The sequence below is a fragment of the Bos mutus genome, chromosome 21 (assembly GCF_027580195.1).
Source record: "Bos mutus isolate GX-2022 chromosome 21, NWIPB_WYAK_1.1, whole genome shotgun sequence".
Taxonomy (NCBI): Eukaryota; Metazoa; Chordata; class Mammalia; order Artiodactyla; family Bovidae; genus Bos; species Bos mutus.
In genome coordinates, this window is record NC_091637.1 from 15,782,650 (window position 1) to 15,806,351 (window position 23,702).

The following is a 23,702-nucleotide window of genomic DNA, read 5'->3' on the forward strand; positions in this document are numbered from 1 at the left end:
TTCTCTCCCTTTTTCCTTGTTTTGATCCTCTTCCCTCCGCCCCAGCTCGACAGTCAGCGTTGTATCCCATCCAAGACTCGGGTTCGTTCCCTGGGTGAGGTGTTCCTCCCGGGACTGAGTTTGGATCTTCCCTGTGAATTTTCCATTAGAATGTCTTGAACCGCTGCGTTTTCCAGTCTGGAATTTGGACGTGGTCTGTTTGACTGCCAGCTGGACAGCGAGCGGCTCAGCGTAGTTGCTGTGACAGCCCTTTCTGCTTCTTGGGCAGCCCCCTCCCCCGCTGTTTTCCCCTCAACCACAGAGTGGAGTTTTTGATTTTTCCAAGTGGGGAAAGCCAGGATGGTGGGGGGTGGGGGGAGCAAGTAGAAAACTCACAGCCACCAACTCCACCTAAGTTAGTACATACTCTTAACTGTGAAGGGGGGGAAAAACGCCCAAAATTCTAGAATACCTGTGATTTCCAGGCTTTTAAAAGCAGGGCTAGTCCCATTGAACTAACACACACAGAAACAGTTTGGACCAAGATTGAAATGGACTACTTTTCTACTTTAAATAGAAACATTTCCAGATTAATCTGTAAGCCCTGCCTCAATTCCTTTGGGATGATTTATGTATTAATACTTTTGTGTTGAAATTGCCTCTTAATATATTCATTTCTACCCCAAGATTATAAACTGCCCCCTACCCTCCCACACACACAAACATGAGGCAGCGCTTTATTTGGATAATCCCCAGTCCCCAGTCAGATGCTTCACCAACAGAAAAGGTCATTTTGTTGACAAGTAATTCATGACCTGTATCAGTGCAGTACCTTTTTGACCTTGTCTTAGATTCCTGGTTAATCCAGGGCTGATACTTTTTTAAATAAATTTATTTTTTAATTGAAGGATAATTGCTTTACAGAATTTTGTTGTTTTCTGTCAAACATCAGCATGAATCCAGGGCTAATAATTAATCACTTAATTAATGATCACTTATTATTTAATTTAGATAAGAGAACCTTTCTATTCTCATCTCTGAACACTGACATGTACACACGGTTACCGTCTAAGCATATGTGTGATGTGCATGCATGCTCAGTTGTATCCAACTCTTTGCAGCTTCATGGGCTGTAGCCCAACAGGTTCCTCTGTCCATGGAATTCTCCAGGCAAGAATACTGGAGTGGGTTGCCATTCCCTTCTCCATGGGATCTTCCCAACCCAGGGATTGAACCTGCATCTCTTGCATCTCCTGCATTGGCAGGCAGATTCTTTACCGCTGCGCCACTAACGAAGCACACTGTCTAAGCATAGACTCTAAGAATTAAAAGAGACACTAGCACATCTCGTTCAGCCTCTACTCCCTCTTCTGTGTAGACAGTTTTTTCAAGACCTCTTGCCACAGGCACACTTTCTTTGCTCCAGCCCTTCTAGTGAATGACCCTGATGACTTCAGGTGTCTGTCAGTCTGTGGACCGGAAGCCCAGTTACAGTGAAGCTCTGGTTTCACTGGGCGAGCCTTCAGCCGTCCTCAGACACATTTTCTTCAAGCTCCTCTGCAGCCTGAATGTATCTCGGGCATTTCCACTCTCGTGACCTCATTGCCACGTTTATCAGTGTTTCAGTGGGGTTTGTTTAGGAACAGACACCGCCGTGGAGGTGCAGCGCTGGTGGCCCCCACTGGCCGTGGCCACACCCTCCCCATGTTGGACTTGGGTACACTGTCTGTCATGCCTGTGCTTTGTCTGTAAATAGGGCCTGAAGCTGTTAGTGTCTTTCGTTTTGCCATCACCTTGTGCTGTCAACTCCTCTTGAATTTCCTTTCAAGCAAAACCTCCAGGTAGAGTTCTCTTGAACTGCCCAGCAGCCGGATTGTCTGCTGTGTCCCTTATCACTTAGTAGCACCTGAAGATTTGATAAACTTCCATGTGTTTTCCAAGTCACACATCATGCCAACTAGAATGGAATCGCTTCATCTTTCAAAACTTCCTGAAGGAGGTTGATATCTTTCTTGGTATCACTATGTACCAGTGTTTTAATTTCTGTTGTTACCAGGTCACATGTCCCTTTTGGATACAAAGTTAAGGGAGAGAATGAGTTAAATACTGAGCTAATTTAGGTATACTAAGCCTTTGGAATTCTTTGAGGTACCAGTACAATATTTCTGTCAAGGTCCCCCTCTCTCTGCTTCCCCCCCACCTCTGCTTCCCCAGAGTTCATATCCTAGTTGTTGAACTGAAAACAGATTCTAGATTATGTATTTTTCTTCATCACATTATTCATCCAATACCAGATCTATCTAGGACAAGTTAAATAGTTATATTTCAGTTATTGCATAATAAAATCTATAAGTTTAATACACTGGTATGCTTATTAGTTATGCTTCCTCTTTGTCTTTCATCTTAGTATTTTGATAAAGTAACAAGTTTCCAGAAAGAACTTAAGTCTCAAAACAGAAATTGCCCGCAAACCCTATCACATAGTTTCCTAACGAAGAACTTCAGATTTTGGTAGCAAAAGAAATAAATTCTCTAACTACCAAAAGGAAAAGATGTATGTTTAAATACATAGGTGTTATTATAGTTCTACATCACTCTTGCTGTGGTTTTTTCTGTTTTGTGCCCATGATTTATATGACAGACTCAGGTTATCAACAGAGAATTGAAAGCAACTAAATTTGTGTCCTTTACAGATTCTTAATTGAAACATGTATATTATGATATGTGAAATAGATCGCCAGTCCAGGTTTGATGCATGAGACAGGGTGCTTGGGGCTGGTGCACTGGGCTGACCCTGAGAGACGGGATGGGGAGGGAGGTGGGAGAGGTGTTCAGGATGGGGAACACCTGTAAACCCATGGCTGATTCATATGAATGTATGGCAGAACCACTGCAATATTGTAAAGTAATTAGCCTCCAATTAAATAAATTAATTTTTTTAAAAAGAAAAAATATAGGAAGGGAAGGAGATTGGGTAGTCAATCGATTTAAAACGCTGATGGATGGAATGAAAAGAAACTGATTTTTTTTTTTAAAGCAGTGGTTGAATGAACTTTCTTTTTCAGAATGTGACAGCTTCCTGGATGTTGGACTGGGCCGAGAGTGTGCCTCAAAACCAGGTGTCCTTAAAAGAGAATCTGGGAGCGATTCTGACCTTTTTCACTCGCCCAGTGAAGACGTGGACAGCATTGTCTTCTCCAAGGTACCGTCGGCCTCAGTGTGCGACTCTGGCTAGCCATCATCTCTTACATGATCTCAGTGACTTGTAAAGGCTCCCTTTTGGAGAATGAAGCTCCAGGTGGCCGGGCCTTAGAAAGACACCTTGACTACTTTCTTTTCTGTAGAGTCATGGCTGGTTCCATGCAGGTTGTGAAGCTTACAGTGAGCCCTAAAGAAATGGATGTTCCTTTCAAGTGAGTTAGAAGTCAGATGACAGTGACTACTTCTCAGGGGGCAGGAAGGACCACAGGACAGACTGTAAGACGTCATGTGCATAAGCTCACCACAGAGTCCTGGCTGGTTAATGTGTTTAGGCCTGAAGCTCACAGTTGAGCTTGGTGAGGTCAGCCCTCCTTATTGCCTGCTTAATTGGAACTTTCTAGACCTCTGCTTGGGAATCCAGCTTTCTCCCTGGTGGAAAGCCAAACCCATCCACATGAGTCACTTCACGTTTTCATAGTAGTTGAGGCTCCAAGGCATGCTGTCTTAACTTAGGTTTGTATCTAGTTGCAGCAAGGTCCGTTTTGTCTCCTTAAGAATAGAGGCTTTTCCTGTAGCCGGGTCAGCGCACGGTATTGTTAACCTGCTGCAGGGGGCTGTCTTAACAGAGAGCTGGGGAGGGGCAGACACAAAGCGGCCGTGCCGACGCCCTTGTGAGGGTGCGGGAGCTCGTGAGAGAAGCGGCGGGAGGTTGGGTCAGTGGCTCATCAGGTCCCCAAGGCAGGTTGGTGGTGCTGGGTCTAAAGCTACACCAGAGGCCTTCTGGGACTCTCGTCCAGAATGCATTTGAGCCTCTCTGACTGTACCTGCGCTTTCCCTGCCTTCTGCTCAGCAGCTCTCATGTGTCCTTTGGGCCTCCCCTTACCCTTGGCCTCTTTCCACAGGGGACATTGGAAAGACTCAGGGACTTCAGCATTCCTGTCATCATTCCTTGTAGAAGGGGGAAAAGTAAAGTAGAAAAGTCCACTAACTTGGCAGAGCTATCCTTCTCTGAAGTTATTTACAGAGAAGAACATCAATATGATCTCTGTTTTTTTAACCAACAGAATTTAGGTAGTTTCCAGGGTTTTTTTGAGGTTTGCGTTTTAAGGACTCCTAAAAGTGTCTGCTTCTCCCCAAGGGGAATACCGTTCTCTAGGTGCCTGTCTCTCAAAAGGCATTGGTGAATGCATTAGATATCATCTCTTAATTCCAGTTTTAGAATGGAATCGTTGGTAATCACACGGGGCCCTGGATATGTGAGGATTTGCTCAACATTTATATACGGGGGACAGTTTTCTCAGTAAAAAGCTTTTTAACCAATTGTAAAGTTTCCTCCGTGAAGAAACACTTGCTTGAACCTCCTAGATGCCTGCCAGCTTGCCCTGAATGTTGCCATCTCTAAGCTGAATGATTTTCCTAGCTGAGGAGAATTAGCATTGACTATATGTTACTTAATTATTCCAGCCTGCCAAAACCGTTTAGGTTTTGTTCATAAAAAATGGCCAGCACTCGATTTTAGGAGTTTTTTCCAGGACGACAGCACAGATAGCATTTTTAAAAGTTGAAGCATATCCCTGACTAAACTTTGGCTAGCATCCCATGCCGGGGTTCCTCAGGAAGTCCAGACATGGCGGAGACGTGCCCTGCTCTTCACGCTCACGAGAATGTCTGGTGGCCGGGGGTGAGGTCGGAGGGTCCTTCCTCTTAGTGTCTCCACCCTGCCACAGCGGTTGGTGACCAGGAAAGGTTTTGCAACCACGTTTTCTATAACATTCACAAAACCAGAGGTTTACATGTGAGAGGAAAAGGAGACAGACAGGCTAGTGTTTCCAAGGTGCTTACTTCAAGTGAGGCACTGAACAGAAGTTTTTTACATAGGTGACCTCATTTCATGCTCCCAGCGGCCCTGCAAGGTGGGTGGTTTTATCCTCATTATACCCCTGAGGAAGCAGAGGCTCTGGTTGGTAAAGAGGTTGACTCAACATTACTCAGCTAGTAAGTGACAGAACTGAGATGTGTCACTGGGCCCAACTCTGAAATCCACTCGTTGATTTTGCTGTCTCCACGCACCTGCTTTGGTAACCAGTGCTGTATACACAAGCATGGCAGTGGTGGCAGACAGGCCGTCAGCTGCTTCCTTGAGGCCTGCCCCTGTGGTCATCCGCACAGCGTTTGCTGTGAAGCATCAGACCCTCCCGGAGTCTCTGCAGGCTCCAGCCCTCCCACACTCCTCCTCTAAAGACTAATGTGTAGGCAAGGCATTGCACCATCCTTTTCTGTGGACCATGAGTGTGCATTAGGTCACTTCCTGCAGCCACTTGTGTGACTTTAGCCTCACAGAGGGCTCTTTAACATCAGCCCACAGTGCTTGTCAGAACTTTCCACCTTAACCTCATGTTTCCACTTGGCATGCCGGCCTCCTGGCAAATATGACTCTTTGGTGAGTGTTGTGAACTTCATGTTTTTTTCTGATGGATATTTGCGGGTTCCTAAGGTCTTGGCTTTTCCATAGATCAGTAGCATAAAAATTTAATTTTTGCTTTTAAAGTGAGAAGAAATCCTAGGGTTCTTTCTGGCCCTAGCTAAGAAAGAAAATGTGGTTGTAAAATACATGATCTGGGCCATTCTGTTATCCAAAAGGATAATTGAAGTCCACAGAATTATACTAATAGTTGCTGCCTCTTTTTCCCAAAGATAAAGCCCTTACACCTTGTTTTTTTTTTTTTCAAAATCATAAGACACTACCCACAATTGATTAAGAAAAAGCAAAGTGACTTCGCCAACATGCTAGCTCTTAAAAGAAAATCCTTTATTTCATATGCTGTCAGAGCTGTCAAGTACTTAAACATCAAGCCAAAAATTTACCTTATATTTTTTAAACTTTCAGATAAAAGTAAATATATTTACAGAATCCAGAGTAGAAAACCTGTAAACTCTTAAGGCACAAGTGTTGAAATGATTATAATTTCGGAACTGTGAAGTGGGGCTGATGCTTGCCATCAGTATAGCACATAAATGGATTAAGTGATTGGCACATACTAGGCATTTAAATATATGCTTTTATTTTTAAGGCACATGCCAAGTGCTTGAGTATACTATAACAGATAACTTATAAGTATTTGAATAAATGAATGAAAATTAAAGAACTAGTATTTTGGTAGTGTTAAGGGTGATTCCTTCAGGTGTAGTAATAAGATACAACGTGCATAGCTATTTCTAGATTTCTGTATATACAAGTGTGTATAGTGTTTGTACCTCTCCATAGACATATCTGTATCATACCTGCATGGTGTGATTCTGGTTAAGAAAGCCAATCAGGCATTTTTTTTTCCCCCCAATACTCTCTTTTTAAAATTTTTAAACAGAAAAGTAGGAAGAATTCTGCGGTGAATACGCACCACCTAGATTCTACAATTAACCTTTTGTTACTTACTTCATAATTGGGTATCTGCCCCTCATTCTTTCCATTAGGTCATCTAATTTCTTTAATACACTTCAAAGTTATAGATATCAATACACTCCACTTCTCAATACTTAGAATTCAGTATTTGTTTATAAGATTTTTTTTTATAATATTTACATAAAATGAAGTACATGGTCCGGAGGGTACCATTCAGTGACTTTGCTTCCAACTTTATTGAGTTATAATTGACAAATAAAAATCATATATTTTAGGTGTATGAATCCTAGCTGAACCTAGAATCACCTGGAGAGATTGGAAAGGGAAATAGATGAAGAAAAAAAGAGTCTGTCCCTCAGAAACTTGAGTTTATTATGTAACCTCACTAAGCTTCAGGTTTCTCATCAGATGCACATAAGAATAGCTACTAAATCAAACAGTTGTGAGGATTAAAAGAAATCATACATCTAAATCTCTTAGTAAAAGCCTCACAGTGGTGAGTATCTAGTACATAATTGCTGTTCAGATTTATGTAATAGTTATACTGCACATGTATTTTAAGGAGAAGGCAATAGCACCCCACTCCAGTACTCTTGCCTGGAAAATCCCATGGACGGAGGAGCCTGGTAGGCTGCAGTCCATGGGGTCGCTAAGAGTCGGACTCGACTGAGCGACTTCACTTTCACTTTTCACTTTCATGCATTGGAGAAGGAAATGGCAACCCACTCCAGTGTTCTTGCCTGGAGAATCCCAGGGCCGGGGGAGCCTGGTGGGCTGCCATCTATGGGGTCGCACAGAGTTGGACACGACTGACGTGACTTAGCAGCAGCAGCACATGTATTTAAGAAATAGATTCTCTCAAGCTTTTTATAAACATCATTTATTTTAGACTTCTGTGTTAACTTTTATTTATGTAATTATTATGTAATTTCATTTTCCCTAATTTATTTGGCCTTAGATTAAGCAAAACCTACGTGTGCTTGGGTCAGTCTGTCAGCTCAGCCCTGCCCTTGAAGCCGGAAGGCCAGTGTTGGAAAGAGCCACTGCCCTGACCCCTTTCTGTGCCCGGAGGGCGTTCTCTCCATCACCTAGTGGGTTTTTCTAGCCTGATCACCACTTGCAGATATTCATAATTTTATTAACCCCAAGGAAAGAGAAGCTTATGGTAGAGGGGAGAGTTTTTGTGTGTGTTCCATCCTTCTGTATGCAGGAGGAAAAGCAGTTATGAAAAGAGAGGACTAACTCGTTTGTCAGCCTCAGGTACAGACATAGTCTTCGTTTCCCCAGTAAGCTTGCTTTCTTGCACGCGTGTGTGTTAGTCTCTCAGTCGTGTCTGACTCTGTGTGGCCCCATGGACTGGATCCCACCCGTCTGCTCTGTCCATGGGATTCTGCAGGCAAGAATCCTGGAGCAGGTGGCCGTGCCCATACATGAGTCCATCACCCCTTCCTTCCTGTGTCTACACTTTAGCGTCTCATCTGCTTCTCTGCCCTAACCCAGTCTTAATACTCATCTCAGTTGTTTTCGGCCATCTGCTTCTAAGAATGAAAAAATATTTAATATATATACATGTATTTTTGTTCTTATATATTCACTGTGCTGCTAAGTCGCTTCAGTCGTGTTCGACTCTTTGTGACCCCATAGACGGCAGCCCACCAGGCTCCCCCATCCCTGGGATTTTCCAGGCAAGAACACTGGAGTGGGTTGCCATTTCCTCCTCCAATGCATGAAAGTGAAGTCACTCAGTCGTGTCCGACTCTTAGCGAGCCCATGGACTGCAGCCTACCAGGCTCCTCCGTCCATGGGATTTTCCAGGCAAGAGTGCTGGAGTGGGGTGCCATTGCCTTCTCTGATATATTCACTGTATTTATACGTAAATACTTAGTATTCAAATGTAATATTTATTCCATATAAATATGTGTTTATATATATATATGTGGGATTTGGGATATTAGTCCTCATTTATCCCTCCTGAAACTCTCAGGAGGAATGGTGCCATTGGTCAGTTTAACTGGTACATTTGATTGACATGGATTCAAAACTAAGTTTTAAAATATTTGTTAGTTAAATTGATTCCATGGCACCATTCCTCCAGGCCATCAGGAATAATTTTCTGAGTCTTGAAAGTCATTTAAGTAGCAGATGTTCTAAGAGAAAAGACCTATTTAAAGAAAGACAGACAGACCAGCTCAAAAACTCTTAGAAGGGCTTGAATACTAAGCATGAAACATTCTGTTTTGTGTTAGAAACCATTCCCCCTTCTAATTTATAGAAATAGAAAAATAGCATTCCCTAAGATCTGGTACTTTTTTGAGGAAGGAGAAGATGGTGTAAGTCGTGCCTCTCCCATCTGCTTTTTGGGCAGCGTTCTCTGAACTCTTTAGCACTACAGATTCAGAGACTGGAAAGGGAACATTGCAAAAAAAAACCCTGAAAAGTTTAAAAAAAACATGTTTTTCTCTTTTCCTCCATTATCCATGATTGAAATAGGTAATGTTTGTCAACAGACATTATATTAATTTCTAACTTCTTTAGATCTAAGGATTATCACATGACTCGTCCCTAGACACATACCTGGCTGTAGAAAGCCCATGGCCATATTCCAGGTTTGATTTCTCATTACACCACTGGACTACTTTCTAGTCTGCAAAGGTAGTGTAAGGATGTGATGAAGTTGGGAAACTCTTGAGAACACTAAAAAAAAAAAAAACCCTGGAAAAGAGTATTATAGCCTTCTTTAGATTCAATCTAAAGTTAAAACCATTTGCCTCAAATACTTACTAAATGAGCTCTCTCTTAACTTCTGAATTTGTCCTATTTTTCCATTTTCAAGGTGCAACTAGCGGCTCATAAAAATACTTGAGTGTAAGAACATTATACTGTCTGAACCTCATTCTTAAATCAGAATCAGGAATGCAAAACTAAAGAAATCATGCAGTTACTATGAACAAAAAAAAACAACTCCCTGTCTTTTAGTTTGTGGTTTTTGTTTTTTAAAAAGTTAAGATCGGAGTTAAAAGCACACGCCAGGAATAAGACCATGTTGACCATATATACTAGGCAGGTTTCTCCTTTTTAGAAAGAAGTACCTGCTCTCCCATCTGCAAGTCATTTGCACACTGGGAAGAGCTAACTTGTAAGAAGAGTGTGCGGTACATGGATAAATGGAAACTTTCATTTCTTTTGAAGCCTTGCTTGTGTATCTCTACCAGACTTGTCACACATTTTTCTTTTCTGTTGCCCATTCTGTTTGTCCCTCGATATTGCTTTGAGAATTAGACATTTAGGCAGCTTTAGTGTCTACGGCCGCTGTAACCAGTTACCACACATCTGGTGGCTTGAAACAACATAAACCTGTTCTCCCATAGTTCTGGAGGCAGGGGTTCCTAAAAGCCATGTATCCGAGGGGCTGCGCTCTCTTCTTATGAGGATACTACTCCTTTGGGATTCAGGAAATATTCTCTTGTGAAGTATGACCTCATCTTAACGAACAACATTTGCAAAGACCCAGCCAAATAAGGTCACATTCTGAGAAGGATGTGAATTTGAGGAGGACACTGTTCAACCCAGTCCAGTGAAAAGCTAAGACATCCTAAAAGTGTCTTCTGGAGTTGCTATTCACGACCATTTATATTCTTCCTCTGGATGGAGAGTGGCCCCAGGAATAGAACATGTAGAATGCCCAGGTCACTCCTCACTAACTTGAAAGGAGTCACGACAGTTTTAAACCAAAACTTACCCTATTTTAGAATCTACTCAGTATAGCTTTCTTTTACTATAAAATAAAAATATATGGCCCAGTGTGGCCCAGTGAAAGGAACACTGAGGACTTCTGATACAGACTTTGAGATCTTATTTCTTACAGGGTCTTTTTGTTTTTTAAGTGATGAAGATAGTAATAGAACAGGGCGTTTTAAAAGTTGAAATCAGCTTGCATTCAGGTCTTGCCTCTGCTGTACTTGGGGGAGCCCAGGAAACAGTCTGGGCCTCAGAGTCCTGACTGTCCAGCCCCTCGCATCTCCCTCAGTCTCATCCCTCACTGATTGTTTAAAGAGCAGTTAAGCTGGGAAGCTGGATTCTAGAGAGAGTAGAAAGAAAAACCTCACATGAGCTGGTGAGATTCAGCCCCAAGGCTGTAAAGACTGCTTTGAGAAGGTAGAGTGCTTTTGAAGTGTTTTGTTAAGACTTTAAAGAGTCAGCCTCTTTAGGAGTTATTTTCTGTTTCAAGACTAAAAGGGCTCATGAGTTTCTATAATTTTTAAAATCTGTTTTGAAGAACTGTAAGTTTCTTTACTCCTAAATTAGGGAAATACTGTGAAGAAGGGGGCGGGGGGATCACAATGTCTGCTTCTGTTTCCTGCTCCCTGTCCCATGAGAATGAACGCACAAGAAAGATGCGAAGACAGTACAGTGCCCCCCGTGTGGCTGAGAGGGTGAGCTTGCAGCTTTTAGACACTTCACTTGTCTTCTGGTTTTTGGATGCCGCAACGCTCATCTTCCCTCACCCGTCGCATGGTGTGTTCTGGTGCTTTTCAGCAGGTAGAGCTTGTCAGACTGCTGGATCAGAATGACACAGTTCCTGGTAGGCTCTAGAAGTTGGCCAGGAAAAGAGCACCATCACTCTATCAAAGACTGCAGAGAACTGATTGTTCTAGGTACCATTTGGCTTGATAAAACTCAGCCAGTACTCAGTTGAAGGAAAAAAGGGGGGATAAATTTCTTGCATTTAGGTGTTTGTGGCCCAGAATTTGGACATTTGTGGCAGACTTTAGGTGGGATCATAAGCTGTTCTGCATTTTTGAAAATGCCACTGAAAACAGACTTGCTTTTTGAATATAAACTTCAGTATATCACTGTTGTAGCCAGGCACACTATCTTGTTTTTAGTTAGCTTATCTTCTGCCATCTCCATTCTACTCTTGAGTTCATTCAACTGTTTTTATTCTGATTATTGTATTGTTCAGGTGTCATAATTGCCAGTGGATTCTTTCTTATAACATATTTCTTTTTTTTTTCCAAAATCTTTTTTTTTTCCAAAAGAATTTATAATTGCTAGTGCAAGTAGTTTCATGATGACTAAAAATATTTGTTGATAATCCCAACATGGAGAAGGAAATGGCAACCCACTTTAGTATTCTTGCCTGGAAAATTCCATGAACAGAGGAGCCTGGTGGGCTACAGTCCATGGGGTCACAAGAGTCAGACATGACTTACTGTCTAAACCACCACCACTAATCCCAACATATAAAGTATTTTCTGTTGACATAATATGATTGCCTTTGTGATCCAATTTGTGTTTTCTTGGTTGTTGATATGAACTAGTATTGATTGTATGCTGGACATGTTTGCTAACAGAAGACTCTGTTGTTTGTTGTTCAGTCACTGAGTTGTGTCCAACTCTTTGAGACCTCATGGACTGCAGCATGCCAAGCTCCCCTGCTCTTCATCACCTCCAGGAGCTGGGTCAAACTCATGTCTATTGAGTTGGTGATGCCATACAAACAAAACTTACAAAATTTTTGGTAAAAATAAATTTAACTTTACATGGTATGAATTTAGAGTTTTCATACATCAGAAACCTCAGAGACATAGGTTCCCTTCATTTCAGTTGATAGTACTGACTGAAAATAACTGACCGGAATTAGATCTTTTCCTCTGCAAGAAAGGGAAGACAATATATTTCCCATTTTGCACCTCTAGTAAAAGGGTAGAAAGAGTATGGACCTGGACTGTACCTTTACTGGAGGCTGTTTGAGTCCATCTGTGATTGTGCTTTAAGAAAGAAAGCTGTTTGGCGCCAGCTGTGATGTTGCCTGTCCTACCCGCTGTAAAGGCACTGACTCAGTGGAGAGTAGCCGAGGCCTCTTGGTCCTGCCGTTTCCGACCATACGTGCTTTCTCTCCACTGCAGCCCGAGGAGGAGCAGTTGGCCTGCGATGTCACTGGATCCAGTTCCTCCACCGATGACACGGCGTCCCTGGACCGACATTCGTCTCACGGCAGTGATGTGTCCCTCCCCCAGATTTCCAGTTTGAACAGGTCCAGAGACCCGCAGTATCTCAACGGCTTCAACAGCCATGGGGTGGGAGCTGAGGGTCGAGAGAGTCGAGAGCGAGCCTGCTGGCTCGGGGGAGATGGAGGAGGAGGAGATGGACAGCATCACCGAGGTGCCCGCGAGCCGCTCTGTCCTGCGAAGCTCCATGCGCTCTCTGTCCCCTTTCCGGAGGCACAGCTGGGGTCCTGGGAAGAACGCAGCCAGCGACGCAGAAATGAACCACCGGAGGTGAGGCGGCAGGCCGTTTGTCTCGTCTCAGTGTCTGCTTGCTTTCAATTTGGTGTTACCGTTAGGGAAAGTTTTCAGGAGATACCATGGTATAGAAGAAAGAATATAGGCTTACCTATAGGAATCAGGAAAATCTGTGTGCCAACTCCAGCTCTGAAACTTACTACCTGGATAACCTTGGGCAAGTTACCTGACCCTTCTGAGCTTTAATTCTCTCATCTGTAGAACGCCTGCCTTTCAGAGTATTTGTAAGAGTAAAGATTACAATGAAATATGTAAGCCACATAGTGAGTTAAACACTGGTGTAACGTCTGTTTAGGCCAGATTTGTTCATAAAATTGAGAGGTTAGAAAATTTGAAGGGAATAATTTCGTGTCAATTTTCAATTAAGAAATAAACTTGAAATCTTATAGTCTCAACACAAGTTTTTTCACAGTGCTTCATAGGATTTGCCATCTGTTTCTAGTGTAGAAAGTTTTGATAAAGTCTAAATTACCAGTACTTAACTGTTAAAGCGATCATAATTATTATTAAATTGTTGCTGTTATTCCACATGTCGTTCAGCCTGGGGGTCTCTTGTGGCACTCCGTGTCATCCTTTCGGTTTGCCAAGCAGGCTATGTGAAGATGTGGATTTGGTTTCTAGCCACTGGCTGCCTAGATGAGCTTAAGTTTGAAGTTTGAAGAACAGGTGCCATGATGCCTACTCTATGTGTAAAAGTGTGCCTCCTCCAAGGCTACCTTCTAAATGAGGACCAACAGCCAGGGGAGGAGGCTGACAGTTGTAAAACAGCTGATATAAACAGTTCACCTGGAGCGATTACTGGCTGGTTTGCTTTTTAAAAATTCCTTGACCTCCTAATATTTTGGCTCAGATTTCATAGCTGTAAGTACATATAATCTGATTACATTCATCCACTCCTGTTTTTTTTTATTTGGCCAACATGTATTAAGCACAGCAGGCATTCCTAGGTTCTGGAGGCCCCAAGGTGAATGAAGACCTATCTTCATATAGTACCTTACACCCTCCTGATTTGCTACCCTTTTCAGATTCTTTTAATAACACATTGTCTCATGTAATTTTCCCATCCTCTTCATGAGTCAGGTGGGATTATCCCCATTTTTGCAGGTGAGACTATGTAGGTAGTTTAAACCATTTACCCAATGTCAGTGGAATCCAGGTTTCCAGTCTCCTGGTCAGGCAGTCTTTCTACAACTCCATTTTATTCTGGGGTACAGTTCAGGATGCAAACCTTACAGCTTCATTCAAGCTGTAATTTTTTTTTTTTTAAGCATTCATATGGGAAAATAAGGATGGGGAAATGATCCTACAGGCAGAATTCCCTTCCTGAGGCAAGGGAATCTGCTTGACGGGATACACGTGTCCTAGATGACAACAGCATTGAGAAAGGAGGATTCCTTTTATATGGAATCTGTTTTCCTTTATAAACCACGATGGATCTCTTTGCCATGACTTTAATTTCCAAGCTAGATGTGACAGTATGCATCATGTTGCTCCAGTGAGGAAATTGAAGCTCAGAGTAAAAGATTTGCCCAAGATTACATGGTGATTTTAGGATAGAGCTGCAATTAGAACCCTATTACCTAAATTGCTTGTATTTTCAGCCTATATAATATCATGGACTCTCCTATTTGCAGTTATCATTCAGAATTGCCTGGTACCACTGTCCTAGTACCTCTGGAGATAATGGAATGAGAGTTAGGGGTCATTTTCATCAGTTTAACTAATTTTTACAGTATTAATCTGCATAGAGAATTACCTGAATTTTAAAGTGTTTAAGAAAATCCTGTTACAGTTATGCTTGGATGACCTTTAGAAAAAGTCCTTTTGCTTTTATAATTTAATAAACTTCACTCCTGGTCACGTGATTGTTCCCTCCATGCTCCAAGGAGTTAAAGTAGCCCTTCTCAGAGATTATCAGGCCTTTTTGGTGATGATGTTTTCTTTATTCCTCTTTCTTTGATTCCCTTACTCCCAAACCGTTTCTCTTTGGTGATTGTCCCTTCCTAGTGTGATGTTTGTGTGTTTCACGCATTTGTACCCATTTTGTTTGACCTGGACACTGACCTCTTCCACCATTCATTTTCAGTTCAGTGCGAGTTCTTGGGGATGTTGTCAGGAGGCCTCCCATTCATAGGAGAAGGTACAGAGCTCACTAACTTGATGGACTAACTGTTTGCCTCTGAGCTTATTTTACTAACAAGCATCTCATTCTGCTTCATCCACGATTTAACAGTCTAATTTTAAATAAGTCCTGTCTGCTTTAGACAAATAAAATACAGGTACTTACTAATTGCTAACGTCCATCCTGTATGAAACGGTTTCTCGAATTTGAAGTTTTTTCCTGTTCTACTTTTATTTTAAAAAAAAAAGGTTAAAAAAATATTTTTTCCATCTTGTTTTTTTTGGTGTTCAGATCACTTTAATAATAGTGTCTCCCCAACTTTACCTAAGGAGGAGTCTAAGAAGTGTCTGTTGTGCATAGGTAATGGAGCCTGGGGAGTACTTATTCTTTCTTTCCCAAGAAAAGGGGGAACTGAAAATAGACGTGTGCTCATGTATCAAGCCCTAAACTATTTTCAGCACATTCTTCAATAACGTGATGAAAGCCTTTCTTCCTCAGCCACTTGGGAGTCTCCCGTCCACTGTTGATGTGGTCCTGATTTCTCAGGGCTCCTCTCAGTCTTTCAATCGCATACTGGTTTTTGGTCACATAAAATTTTGAAGCTAAAAATTACAGTGATTTATCAGCTGAAAAGTCACTTTTAGTCGAAAAGTACTGATTTACTTTAATTTTTTCAAATGCTGAGTTTTTATCAGTACATTTCCTGTACAGGAGTCATTTGTGCCTTTTCCAATTTTTGGAAAAAAATTTAGAAATCTGAAAACGACGGTTTGATTATGGTTAGTGTCTCATATTAGGAGATACTTGTAAAGAGAGATTTTAAATTATTAGCTGAGGCTGTCTTTTTAGGAAGTGGGCGGATAATGATCTTTGTTGCCTACCTGGTCTTTTTAAGTGGGTGTTTCCTTTAGTTTCAGATTTTAGGCACACAGTTGAGCTCAAGCACAGTGTAGTCACGAATCTCAGATAATCATAAGCCTGGTTACGTTTGTCTCCAGGAGAACAAGTTATTAAAGGCCTTTTTCAGTAGAAGTATCTAAAACCTTTAGAGATTTATTTGGCTGACTCTTCTTTAAACTCTTCAATATGGACTTACTAAAAACATGCCCTGGATAACCCTGGAATGACCCGTTGCTGGATGCAGCCCAAGTTACCATGGAGTCACAGCTGGCATAGCCACTTCAGTGACGGTTTCATCTTTTGTCGTATTTCTGTATGAAGAATAGGAGTTACGATTTTAAGTTTTGTGTTAAGCCTTAGCTACTAAAATGGGAAAATCTCAGCAAGTATTAAAAGGTAGGGCATCAGGATACTTTTTTTTAATCTGGAACTATCTAAATCTCAAAGCTAAAGAACCATGAAATGTTACTCCCCCAGCTGAGGAATTGAAATTAGGATGCTCTGAAAAATACTCTTACTGTTGTGAAAGGAGTTTCTGTGACCCTAGGGCTATCTGCAGCTTCCTCCCTGGATCCTTAGGTTTTTCTGACGCTCCTTCTGTCTCCCTGTTGTTCATCTTCTTTATCCTAAATTTCATCCCACTCTCTCACATCATTATCATTTTCTGAGAGTAAAGGGATGTTTAAAATCCATAGAAACACGTTGTTTAATTTTTAATGAATGATAAATTGGCATGTATATTCACTTTCTAATTTTTTACACGTTCTGTTTTTAGTAAATTAGCCATGTAGATATAATATGCCTTTTTAGTAACAGCTTAGCGGTATAAAATTAAGTTAATACTTTTCAAAGAACAGACTTGTGAATCTCATGTGTGTTTGTAAACTGTATCAGGGCTTGCTTCCCTAAGTCAGTCTGGTCTTGCTTAGCAGACTTGTAGAGACATGTCTCAGCTGTGTACTTCCACTCTCTGCTTTTGTACTTTTGAGCTTTGTACTATTAATATAATCTGATTTTAAATGTTTTACCTTTTAATTTATTTTAATGGTATTATTTTAAAGATTTACTTTTAGAAGATCCATAGGGTTAGCTCATATTTATTCTTCCGTCATTTTCCTTTTTTTTTTCTATCAAAACCTTCCACTTGTCAGCACAAAGTTATCAGCTGTATGTATTCAAGACAAGGTGGTTTTTATTTTCTAGGTTTTTTGTTTGTTTGTGTTTTTTTTTTAGCTTTCTTTTTGTTTGTTGTTTGTTTTTTTTGGTGTCTGCAGTTCTTCCCATTGAAGGTTCAGGGAGCAGATTAGTTTTATTGTTATCTCCCTTCCGAAAACAAAAGCATGTCACTTAGAACTTTAAGGCCGAAATAGTAGCAGTGTATTTTTTTTTTAATGATAGCTTTTATTAATCAAAAATCCTGACCTATGGATGCAGCTCCTTTTACAGAGTACCTGATACTCTGAGTTGGTTATTTTTTGTCTGCTTATGTTCCCTTATCATTTCCAACCCCAGATTTTCTGTTCCTACTGCATGGGAATAAATATAAGTGCTAAGATAGTCAAGGAAATAGATGACCAAATGGATTTTTTTTTTTTAATCTTGTGGGAAAATAGATACATACCTAAAATTATGGGACCCTTTGGTCAATACTATAAAATTCCCTTTCAAGGAAAGTCATCCCTTCATTATCATTAAAATACAGGGAAATAGGACCATTGTTATATGCTTTATCTTAAGCATCCAAGCCTGGTGAATAGGGTTTGAAGGTGGATGATGATGTTGGGTATCATTATGAAAGATATGTGAATTTTCTGGCTTAGATTCATCCTTAATGGAAACACGGGAGAAAAAAAAAACCTGACTCAGTGAGCCTACCCCAGTGCAATTTGTCATCATTCCTTTTAATGAAGGATTAGAGATGCTGTGGTCAGGAGATGATCAAGTGGATTTTTTTGTTGTTGTTGTTACATGCTTTATCTTTAGCATCCAAGCCTAAATGGGTGGAGGAGTGGTGGGCAGTATAGAGAGCGTGTCCCCAGTAGTGGGGTTGAAACACTGCTGTGAGCATGCCCACAGCATGGGACGCCACAGGGAGTGTGGGTACTCTGTTCAGGATTTGCTAGTAGGAATTCTGGGGTTTCCAACACTGAGCTTGTTAACCTGTAAAGAGTTCACGTAGTCATTTCTAACACATTATGTAGATGGACATCAATAGAAGAACTGTGTTTTTTGTTCTAACCATTTTCTAAATTCTAAATCAGTGTTACATTCCTAATTTTTTGATGATCAGAAAATCCATCTGTCTCTAACTGTGTCCCTTCTTTTTAAACCCAATAATCCCATCCCTGTTTCCTCTTCCATTTCTGTTTCTGCCTTTGATGTCATCCCCAGTATGAGCTGGTGTCCCTCTGGTGTGCAATACTCTGCTGCCCTGAGTGCTGATTTTAATTACAGAAGGTATGGTATTGTTGCGTGTCCAGCCACCAAAGGGGGAATTGTAGAACACAGCACTCGAGCTTCTGGCTTTGGACTGGCTGTGTGGCTGGAATGCATGTGGCGGCCTGCTTTCTTTGTGAGCGCGGTGTTGTGTTGCCTCTGCTGTGGGCATCCTGTCCAGTCCAAGGGGTGCAGCCTCGGAGCTGGATGGTGTTCCCCGATGCATTCTGCTTGTCTCAAGTGGCTATAGATTCGGGTGTTTTCTGCACAGGCTTGTCTCCATGCTGTGGTAGACCACTTCTGTCTTTGTTTTCATCCATCCCAATTCCCAGCTCCTAGGAATTAGCACATCCTGAGGAAAACAATAACAGAAACAAGGCAGCTACTAAGATGCACTCGTTTCTTAATTACGCTTCCAAATCCAGTCATCTCTTTAGATTCTAAGCTCACAGATTGCTCATCATTACATATTCTTCTCTTAACTAAGCAGCCAGATTTAATCACTTACAGGATTAAATGTTGTGGTATAAGCGTGGGATCTGGCTTTCTCAGGCTTTAGAAATAATTCATAACAGAAAACTAAATTTCTTCTTCAATTAGTCTGTCTTCTTACCCTTGCTGTTGAAAATGAGTTTTACAGAGACATTTACTTGGAGTTAGTCATGATTTCTATCATCATATTGAAATCAGAATAAAATCCATTGTTTAATTTATAGAGGCATATGGTTTCAGTTCATAATAAGTGATTCATAGGAAAAAGGGCAGATAGAAACCCTTCTAGATGGCATACAGCAGTTCACTTTGAGCAGAGGTAACGAAAGAGCTTCATTATGCCTTCCAACACAACTCCACATGCTTGTAACTGAGGGCATGGTGCTCTCCCCCTGCATTCTGAGAGCCAGTAGGCACACACATGATTTATTCTGGCTAGCATCCCCAAGGGTGAAAGCTGGCCAACCTTTCTCCATAGCCTCACAAAAAATGCTTTTCACTCTGCAGACCACAGTCTTCATTCCAGGGATCCCATTTTCCATCTCAAACCTTAAGTTTGCTTCCCCCCCCCCGACCCTGTCAGTATCAAGGAGAAAGATACAAACCTGTCTTAGACACAGTGCCTTTTCAGCTTCTGCCCTTTACGGTGGTGTCCCGTGTGCCTTCTGCAACTAGCGACTCTCAGGAACCTGCCAGAGCGGTGCTTGTTGGGGCAGGTGTGCACAGATGGTAACGCGCCTGTGTGACATGGGGTTTCTGGGGTGGACGCATGCCTGTGAAGCTATAAAAGTCACCTAGACTGTCGTGGAAGGTGAAGTTAAAATGTCACCTGGATTGTAGTCAAATGTGAAGTTACAAAGGTCCGTTTGACGGCTGCAAAGGCAAATCTGGATCTTCTATTTTCCTCCAGAAAGTCACTTAATGTTCATATTTTCTCTGTGCCATTTAATTATTTGGCATTGGCAGGCTTCAGAGTCTGGCAAAAATTGATCACATCAGATCAAGGGTAAAAAAAACCCACATAAATAAAAGATCTATAGATAATACAGTTTATCCATATGGTATATTGAAAAATGTCCGAGAAGATGACTTGAAGTACTTCAACATTTGAGTAAATTGAATGAGGTTTTTTTAAACAAACAAACAAACCAAGTGCAGTATATTTCTCAGCCAACCAGTATTTAGGGGGAAGGGCAGGGGGCACCCATTTGGCCAGGCCTTGCAGACAGCTTTGCCGGGTGACAGAAAGTTACAAGCAAGGGAGACGCAAATGCAGGGGCTTTGTATCCTCCTTGCTTTCTGAGTCTCAGAATGAATTAACTCTTGTGTCTTGTGTTCAGTTTCAGTCTAGAAGGCTTGACAGGAGGAGCTGGTATTGGAAACAAGCCGTCCTCATCTCTAGAAGGAAACTCATCAAACACCAGAGAACTCAGGCACCCTTTCAGTGGCCAGGAAAGGGGTGACTCTCTGGTGTCGCTTTCAGAAGAGGATCTTGAATCAGGCCAGAGGGAACATAGAATGTTTAATCAGCAGGTAAGGCTGAAAGAGGTGTATGTTGCTAATTTGGGGGGGAAAGATTGGTTTCGTTTCCCTAAATACATCCTCATGTTAGGAACAAAGAAGGCAAGACTTATGTTCACATAAGGTTAGTAGCTATAATTACACATATAGTCAGTGTTGCAAACAGCAGTTTTTAGCACTTAATGCTGCTTGAAAGTGAAAGTCGCTCAGTCATGTCTGACTCTTTGCGATCCTGTGGACTATACAGTCCATGGAATTCTGCAGGCTAGAATGCCGGAGTGGGTAGCCTTTCCCTTCTCCAGGGGATCTTCCCAACCCAGGGATCAAACCCAGATCTCCTGCGTGGCAGGTGGATTCTTCACCAGCTAAACCACAAGGGAAGCCCAAGAATACTGGAGTGGGTAGCCTATCCCTTCCTCCAGCACATCTTCCTGACTGAGGAATTGAACTGGGGTCTCCTGCATTGCAGGCAGATTTTTTACCAACTGAGCTATCAGGGAAGCCCAACGCTAATTAAAGAATACCATTAATCTGCATAGATTTAAATATTTCAGCAAAGCAAACTTTTAAAATTAAGAAGATATTAATTTTAAAACTAACACCTGGATGTACTTCTGAGAGTATTCTGGGATACACTTTCAAGTGAAATTTTTTCTAATTAAACAAAAAAGTTAAAACGCCAGTCTCTGAGTAAGTAGCTTTCATTTTAGGTAGAAGTGTAAGGCATTGTTTCAAACTAAACAAACAAAATTTTAAACAACCTGTTCTTCGAATCAATGACTAAGGTTTTGTGTAGAAATCTAGTTTTTTTACTACATCCTGCTACATAGCAATGAAGTGACCAAATATTTTAAATCTAGCACCAGGCGATTTGGTGATGAATATATCACTTATGGTCATGTGAAGGCCCAAAGGAAATAAAATCGAAGGCCTAAAGGAATTTTGCCTCCTTTGTCCCCTCTTCATGGCTTCTTGGAAGTTAAGAAAAATAACAAGAATATGGAGAATATAGTTATTGAAGTAGATGGTGTCTATTTATTCAACCCAGTGGTAACAGGAAAAGAGGGGAAAAGTAGGAAACAATAAATTTGGTGACTACAGAGAGCATCTCTGACAAGTACGTCTGAGAACATGTTGCATTTTATATGTAGAGAGTCCTTTGGAAATCACTTGTAGGACCAGGTAAAATACCAAAACTTGAGTTTACTTAGAGCCAGTAAATCCCCTCAAATTCCGCTTAAAATTAAGCCTTTGTGTGTGAGCAAGTCAAGCCCATATTAAGTGACTTGCCTGAGGCCCCATAACTGGCTCTTAGCTGAACAGTATTAGACTCAGAATGGCAGGCTTTTAGCCTCCCTGTTACTTTGAAGTAGATGACATTTGATGAGGAAATGAGAGCATTTCCGTTTTCCTACTGATGTTTATGTGATGACCTTCTCCTGAGCTGACGTTCTGGAGTCTGAGTGATGGCCTCTCTCCAGTGAGTGGTGTCCGTGTAAGTGGCCTTTCTGAGTCTGTCGAGATGAAGTGTCGACCCTGTAGCCCCTGGTGTGCCCAGCTGCGCAGGGCTCTGCTCACCAGAGTCTTCCATCTCGTGTGCAACCTCAGAGTAGATACTTGAGCCGCTTGTATGCCTGATGTGCACAAGTCGCCAGCAGCCAGCTTCCTGCTGAAGATCTCTGCCTTTCAACTGACGTCATTTTTCAGACCTCACAGTTGTATTTGAAACATAGCAACTGTTTGCCTCAGACTCCATGGTTACCCATGGAACAAGCTCTAAATAATGAGAAGTCTTTGGTGTAACTGAGTCAAGTTCACCCTAGTAACGAATTTTCATTGCTTCCCTTTTAGCACATACAGATTTCAGACTGCTAGGAAGGGAAGGGATGATAATTAAAGTTAGTTAGCAATCAGGATGGCCTCTCTCCAAGCAAAACAAAAGTAGTCCCACCATCACCGGAAACGGGTTTCGTTGCAGGATCTTCTGCAGTGGGTCTGATTACACACTGAAGTGGCTGTGAATTTACTGAGGGATTGCAGTTACCCACATGTTCGCATATAAGCATTTATTCTCAGAAGAGGAAGTGAAAACAATTTAGGTTTCTATCCAGATGCAGAGCCTACTTTGCTTGTTATCTTAAAACCTTTTCTATTTGTATCTCTGTTTCTAATTTTTTAACATCAGAATGATATTACTGGTATCCTACTATATGTGTACATGATATTTAAATTTTCAAAGGGCAAGCACTATACATAGTCTGATATTTCCAGTGAAGTTATTTTTATCTGATTGTGCATTCAGTAGACGTGTATTAAGTGCTTACGAAGTTTGAGACATCCTTAGATGTCCCTCTTAGAAGGGATACAAAATGACCATAAGCGGTAGATACTCTAACTGTTCCCATTTTACAGATAAGAACATTGAGGCTCAGAAGAGCTGGATTGCTTCTCTGAAGTTGAGCAGCTGTTTTGTGGCCTACAAAGCTTGTGGTCTTTTCCTCTGTACTGCCTTATTTCCTTCTGCTGAGTCGGAATGTCAAGTTTTGTACTAACCTAGAAATATAAGAGCATGAACTGAGAACTGTTTTACCTTTATTTCCTTCACAGACATGTCACAGATCTAAACAACAGGGATTTAATTACTGTACATCAGCCGTTTCTTCTCCACTGACAAAATCCGTCTCATTAATGACAATCAGCCATCCTGGGTTGGACGGTGAGTATGCTACTTTTTTCATTGAATATATTCAGAACATTTTCCCTTTCATTTATTTTTTTTGCTTTAAGACCCTATGACATTGCCTTACAGCATTTGCCTGACTCTTCCCCTGAATGAATGACTGATCATTTACAGAAAAGGTGACACAGAATTCAGTTTGGAGACCTTCCTCCTTTTACTACATAAAAATCTCCTTAACACATTAAATTCATTGTATTCTGGGCCTAAACCTGACAAACATTATTTAAAAACTCTATTTTGAAATAATTTCTGGTTTTTAAAATAGTTGCAAAAAACAGCACTAACACTCACCACATAGTCTTCACCTGGAGCCTCCAAAGTGTTATTTTAACACTTGTTTTATCCATCTTGCTCCCTTCCCTGGCTTTATCACTTTCTTTAAAGATTTTTCTGAAACACAGGAAAGTAAGTTACACATGTAATGCTCTTATGTCAAAGACACTGTCTTGTATTACCATAATACAGATACCCAAACATTATCCAATACGAGTTCCCTGAGCTTTTCAAAAATGTCAAGCTCATGAAGGACAGAGAGAGACTGAGATATGTTTTTAGTTAAGCAAAGACCAAAAGGACTACAGCCAAAAGTGATTACTGAAACTGTAT

At 41.3% G+C, this 23,702-nt stretch overlaps 1 protein-coding gene across 1 annotated transcript in view; it reads left to right on the forward strand.

The window, feature by feature from the left end:
* Positions 1 to 23,702, forward strand: part of AKAP13 (A-kinase anchoring protein 13) — a 245,086-nt gene that overhangs the window by 151,484 nt on the left and 69,900 nt on the right. The window contains 7 exon segments of the mRNA XM_070358158.1: positions 3,045 to 3,181; positions 12,490 to 12,684; positions 12,686 to 12,861; positions 14,972 to 15,025; positions 18,299 to 18,364; positions 20,176 to 20,368; positions 22,964 to 23,072. Coding sequence (XP_070214259.1) covers positions 3,045 to 3,181; positions 12,490 to 12,684; positions 12,686 to 12,861; positions 14,972 to 15,025; positions 18,299 to 18,364; positions 20,176 to 20,368; positions 22,964 to 23,072 — 930 coding nt within the window.